This window comes from Odocoileus virginianus, chromosome 7, assembly GCF_023699985.2.
Source record: "Odocoileus virginianus isolate 20LAN1187 ecotype Illinois chromosome 7, Ovbor_1.2, whole genome shotgun sequence".
In the NCBI taxonomy this organism is placed as follows: domain Eukaryota; kingdom Metazoa; phylum Chordata; class Mammalia; order Artiodactyla; family Cervidae; genus Odocoileus; species Odocoileus virginianus.
In genome coordinates, this window is record NC_069680.1 from 60,627,625 (window position 1) to 60,633,881 (window position 6,257).

The 6,257-nt window shown below is 49.6% G+C and overlaps 1 protein-coding gene across 2 annotated transcripts in view; it reads left to right on the plus strand.

Annotated features, from left to right (window-relative positions):
- Window positions 1–5,297: 5,297 nt before the first annotated feature.
- Window positions 5,298–6,257, plus strand: part of SGPL1 (sphingosine-1-phosphate lyase 1) — a 90,167-nt gene continuing 89,207 nt past the window's right edge. Inside the window, exon 1 of one of the 2 annotated variants that reach the window (XM_070470773.1) lies at window positions 5,298–5,429. In XM_070470773.1, coding sequence (XP_070326874.1) covers window positions 5,305–5,429 — 125 coding nt within the window. In that variant the 5' untranslated portion in view covers window positions 5,298–5,304. The remainder of the gene's footprint in view (window positions 5,430–6,257) is intronic. The other variant, XM_070470780.1, reaches the window with a different exon arrangement.

Below are 6,257 nucleotides of genomic sequence, written 5' to 3' on the forward strand. Positions count from 1 at the left end.
TTTGCCTCTGCTTTACAGATGTGGACACAGATGCACTCAGTCAAGAGACCCGCCTGAGGACGGCATCCAGAGCTGGAATGTGAGCCCAGGTGGGGATTCTGTCCCAGAGCATCTGTACTCTACCCCCCAGGAGGCCAGTGAGTGAAGGGACGTGGCCAAGTGCCCTGGGTCAGGCAGAGACAGCTGAGGGGCATCTGCTGGGTAAGCAGTGAGGAGAGGTGGTCCCTCCAGTTCTGCAGGCTCCTGAACAGAGGAGCCACGTGGCAGCCTCTGCTGGGGTGGGGAGGGGGCGTGCTGGAGCTGGGGCAGGGAGAAGAGGGGTGCTGGAGGCAGCCTCCCACCCAAGTTTGGGAGGGCTGGGGCTTCAGGGTGCACTGGTCTCAACTCACTGTCCTGGGATAGAGTATTCCTCCTGTGGCCCCTCGACCTTCCTACCCATGCTGGTTGCTGCCAGGCTGGCATGAGGCTTCCGTCAGGTTGCAGGTTAATAAATCTCACTCTTCCCCGAGGCCTGAATTGCAGGATTGTGCTTTATCTCAGCGTGGTGCTGCAGGAAAGAAAAAACTCTTTGGAATTCAAATGTTTGATGTAACTAGGGGAGCTCACTAAGGAATCCTGAGAGGCTTTAATGAAGTGATCACCACTGACCAAAAGAAGAGAGCAATGTCACTGAGAGCAAATGACTGCAACCACTTTTGCCTTCTAAGGGAGCAGCAGAATTTATATCACAGAGTAAGTAGGTCTGTGCTGCTGGGGGCACTGGGGAAAGTGAGGCTGGAGAAGGAGCCCTTTGTAACCATGGGGAGCACCCTTAATGGGGAGAAAAAAACGGCTGTAGAGAAGGGGTGGGGGAACCACAAGACCGAGATGGCAGTGGGGACAGGGAGGAATGGCTGGATGGGGACTTTGGGGGATACAGTTTGCTTAATGGGTCTAATAGTTTATTTTTTGGCATTGTCCCCTCAGTCCTTGGGGAATGCCCACCCCCCCACCTTAAGGACTTTGCAGGAGTCAGGATTTGTGTTTATTTTGGTAAAAATTGAGAAAAATGAAACGATGCACAGTTAAAGATAAAATAGTGAGCATAGCCCTGGAAAGTAGGAGGGGGGGCAGGGCAGAGAATGAGGTGCTGAGCAAGCGGCCCCCCCACCCCCCCCCCACACTCCAGGAAGTCACCTGAAATTCTGAGGAGTGCACCAAACTGCGCAGAGGTTCTAGGCAGTGAGGAGCTCAAGGAGCGGGAAGCACACACTGACATCTGAGTTGCAGTAGAGAAGTCACCTCTGCTTTAGCAGCTTTGTTGACGAGGCAAGTATCTGTGCTGGGATAGCTGGAGTAGGGCCTCCCTGCAAGCAGACCCCACTCCTGTCCCATGGAGCCAGGGCAAGCATTTGTGTACTTGGAGGGAGCCTGAAAATTGTCTGGACCCTCAGCTTTGCAGATGGGGTGATGGGCCCAGGGAGGAAGTATGTACATTCTCGGGGTCACCCAGTGGGCTATGGCAGAGTGGGGTGGCTCCTAACCCAGAATGAGGAAGAGGCTGGGGTGGCAGGGACAGGAGAGATAACACCAGGGGTGGGAAGGCGGCTGGGCCTCTTGTGCCTGGCTGGTGGTGGCGGTAGGGGAGAGCTGCCCAGTCGCTGCCAGGGCTTCCTGCACGCTCTGCCTGGAGGTGCCTGACTGAGCTGGCCACAGATAAAGAGACAAGCTCTGGGTGTTGCCTGGATGGAGAACGGCAGAGAGAAGGCACCCATCAGGCACCCACAGCCCCCAGCCCCAGCGCTGCCACCCTGTTAGCAGAGGATGACATTCTTTCATGGGGAGGTGGGTCGCAGCCTGCAGAGCCCCTTCCTCCACCACCAGCCCTCTGACCCTACCTCGGGAAAGCCCAAAGCCTGAGCTCCTGGGTGAGTCCTCTCGGTCTGCCCAGAGCCCCTGCCCCACCAGCCTAATCTAGACCTTTGGTTCTGGTGGGCAGTACCCACCTGGAGGTGTCTCTAGCCCCCATGGGTGAGTGAAGGAAAGAGTGTGGTCCTCCTGGGCCAGCACTTTACGGGTCAGGCTCTGCCAAGGCCATGGTGGCTGAGGCGCCAGAGCAGCCAGCTCCCCCAAGCACTTTATGAGAGGCAAGCACCAGAGCCCACCCTCAATGAGTTGCGGGGAAGGGTGCAGAGGAGGCGGGGGGCCCTCAGAGGGGTGGTGTGGGCATGAATGAGATGCTTAGACAACCTGACCAAGTCCTTGGGAGCTGTGAGGATGGGATGACCCTTTCTCTACCCCTTCTGCCCAAGTGGAAGCTCACAAGGGCATGAAAAGAGGACTCTGGTCTCTCTGAAGCCAGGAAATCTTAAAACTGTGAAATCTTAGGGTGTTTGAATCATAGGATCCCAGAAATACTTGGTATTGGGATTCTGGAAATCACTGGAGTGTAAGATTTTAAAGCACGTTTTAATGCACGATGCTCTTTTATTTACCATTATGACTTGGAGAAAGAAAAAATACATTAAAAATATACTAGTAGTTTTCTTTAGTGTTTTGACTCTATTTTTACTTTTCCCAGTTTTCTCTGTTTTCCAAATATTTGCAATGAACGTGGGTTATTTTTAAAATGAAAACAACATGTGAAAATAGCACTCTGCCTCTTATTACCAGAGGCAGTACACTCTTGTAACTTGAGTGGAGGCTAATGATGTCCTTTTGTTAGGGCCAGGCCTTTTCCCCCCTGATATGCAAAAGTATTAAGGCATAAAAATATTTTTAAATCAGTTGCCAAAGTATAAAAGTCTGGCACTTGTAGAATCTTAGGAAAAAGATACCAACCTTCCCAGAGAGGTGGAGCAGGCTAGAACTTTTAGCTCAGGAGAGCCTAGAACTTTGGAGAACAGGAGCTCTCAGAGGACTTCAAAATCACCTGGCCCAAGCTCCTCCATCTATGTCTGAGGACTCTCGTGAGAGGGCAGAGTCTTGTGTGTGAGGTTACCTTCTTCTGTGGCTCCCATCTCTGCCAAGGGTGGCAGAGCATCTCCTGGGCGGCAGGCAGGCAGGAGGCCTTGTGGTGTTGCTGACCACTCCTGACCCTTGCCCCGTGCTGTCTCAGACTCGAGCTGCATCTCACCGAGGCTGGCCAGATCCAGAGTCTGGGGGCTGCCAGCTTTGTCTGAATACAGTGTATCCACCTGGTCAGGGGGGGAGAGCAGAGAAGCCCTTGAGAACAGATGGTCACAGGAAGTACCTGGCATAGGGGAGAAACTAAACAGTGTGTTTTGAATGAATGTATGTATGAATGAATCAGTAAGTGATTGTGATGGTCTTTGTGAATAAGAGCCTGGATCACACCTGGGACCTGAGTCTTGGCTGTGCCGCTGAAGCCGACACACCTCTCAGGGACGCTGTACCCACTGTGCACTCATGTTCTTAGCAGCATTATCCACAACAGCCAAAAGGCAAAAGGACCCAAATGTTCATCAGTGGATGGATCGATAAACACAATGGAGTATTACATACAATGAAATATTATTCAACCTAAAAGAGGAAGGACGTTCTGGGACTTGCTACAACATGGATGAATCTTGAGGATACTATGGTAATTGAAGTAAGCTAGTCACAAGATGGCAAATACTGCAAGATTCTACTTATATGAGGTACTTAGAACAGTCAAATACATAGAGACCAAAAGTAGAAGGGAGGTTGCCAGGGGCTTGGGTAGGAGGGACTGGGACTTATGGTTTAATGGGTATATAGTTTCAGTTTTGCAAGGTGAAAAGGGTTCTGCAGATGGTTGGTGATGATGGTGACCCAACAATATGCTTTAATATCACTTCCTAGATGGCTCAGTGGTAAAGAAACCTGCCAATGCAGGAGACTCAGGAGATGCAAGTTTGATCCCTGGAGGAGGAAATGGGAGCTCGCTTCAGTACTCTTGCCTGGAAAATCCCATGGACAGAGAAGCCCGATGGGCTGCAGTCTATAGGGTTGCAAAGAGTCGGATGCTGAGTCACTGAGCATGAGTGACATTACTGAACTGTATCTTAAAAATGGTTAAAATGGTAAGTTTATATTAAAAGTACATAACAATCAATTCTATTAAGAAATAATTTTATTCTCAAGTAATGGGGAAGAATGGGGGAGGATCAGAATCATCAAGTGTGACTGAATCCATGGCTTTGTCTCTTGGAACAATGATAACCAACGATGGTGTCATCTCAAAAGCCAACATTCCTTCCCACTCAACAAAAAATCCCAAGAGCAGACAGTGTTTATTCCAGTTTGGGTCATATGCTTATCCAATCCTTGAACCAGTCCCTGTGCCCAGGGATGCGATACTCTGGTTGGATGGAGCTAAGTTTCAGGCCCTCCTGAAAGGAGGGCAGGGGACATCTGGGCACCCCAACAGGGGCTTCCACAGTGGGTAAGGAGACTGGATCCCAAGGAGGACCTAATAGCAGAGAAGATTGGAAGAGAAAATCTGTCTTCTTGCTTCAATCAGAGCTGCAGAGGGTAGGGAGAGGAGAAATTCCAGGGCGGCGTGAGCCAAGGAAAATTTAGAAGAGACTCAGAAGTGGCCATGGGGTCCTGACACCCAGCAGAAGTCCCCTTGGTGGCCAAACAGGGGCTCAGACACAGCTTCTGTGTCAGAATCTGCACAGAAGCTCTGCAAAGACAAGTCACGCTTACACACCACAGCCCAGTGACCAGGCCGGCCTCCACCCTGCCCAGGACCTGAGGTCAAGAGGGCGCTCTGTGCAAGTGACAGTGCAGGCAGGCCTGATGCCACTTGCATTTCCAGGAAGGCCAGTGACGACTGTGCTTTGTGAGATGTCTGGAACTTTCCAATTCCCCCAGCTGGCTGCTCCTTGGGCAGTCAGCAGCGACTCCCTTATAACATGGAGAAAGTAGGCAAGCCTGTTGGAGGACTTTAAAGAGGGCCAGGAAGTCAGCAAACCCTACTGAGCTCCATATTCCAGAGATGGAGGAAGAGGGACCAGGAGGAAGAGGGGGTGAAGTGACTGGAAGTGAGGGATGGGTCCACTTCTCTCTTTGGAGACAAGTGGGCCTTGGGGTGAGCCTGGGAGGTGGCAGCTGGCAGGAAGCAAGGGGCACTGATTGAGGAGCCCACAGCCCTGGGTTTGAATCCACTACTTATTGGCTGTGTGAATTTTGATGTTACCGTTGCTCTGAGCCTTGGATTTTTCTACCTGTGAAATCTACCTACGGGTCACTGTGAGCCCTGAATGAGATCAGATCATCCCAGGCAACCAGAGGTTAGGCATCTGTATTTTTGCAACAGAGCAGTTTCCCATTTGCATGTCATGTGTTTATTTCCACAAAGTGCACTTGGTTCAGTTCGATTCCCTTATCTTTCTCCTAACAGATTGCAGAGCTGCTGAGAAAGATCTCATCTGTTCACAGTCTACCTTCAAAATACACAGGTAAGAAGCCAGACCCAGAATGTCTTCTCTTTAAATACAGTAACAGTGGGTGCAAAGCCAGGCAGTGACACAAGCATTCTGCAGGGAGTTGCGAACGCAAACACAAGATGGAGAAAGCAAAAATAGATAGATTCGAAGGATGGGCTAAGAAACTTAATTTTTTCTTTAGAGGCTATACCTTGAGATATTTTAAAATAGCAAGTGTCTCCATTATATAGTTGTGTATTTAAAAATTACATATGTATTTTCAATTATATATATTTTTTAATTTGGCTGCACCAGGTCTTAGTTGTGGCATGAGGGGTCTTTGATCTCCCTTGTGGCATGTGAACTCTTAGTTGCAGCATGCGGGATCTAGTTCCCTGACCAGGGATTGGACCCAGGACCCCCACATTGGGAGTGAGAAATCTTAGCCACTGGACCACCTGGGAAGTCCCCTAAGAAACTTTAAAAGGGGAGGTACCCTTCAGAGAATAAGAAAATTATGATACTCTGCAGGGGCAGATTTATGATTCTACTAATACTAATACAGTGTATCTAGAGTAGTCAGACTCAGAGACAGACAGGAGAGTGCCAGGTCTTGGGAAAAAGGGGGAAGTGGGGAGTTATTAATGGGTTTCAGAATTTCAGCTTTGCAAGATGTAAAGAGTTCTGGCGATGGCTGATGGTGATAGTTGCATGTGGTGTGAATATAACTAAAGACACTCAACTGTACACTTCAAAATGGTTTAAATGGTTCATTTTATGTTATGTATATTTTATATGAAAAAAACTGGAAAATTTTTGTGGGCTTTCTGGGGGCAAACTGGTGGCAGGGTTGAGGACAGA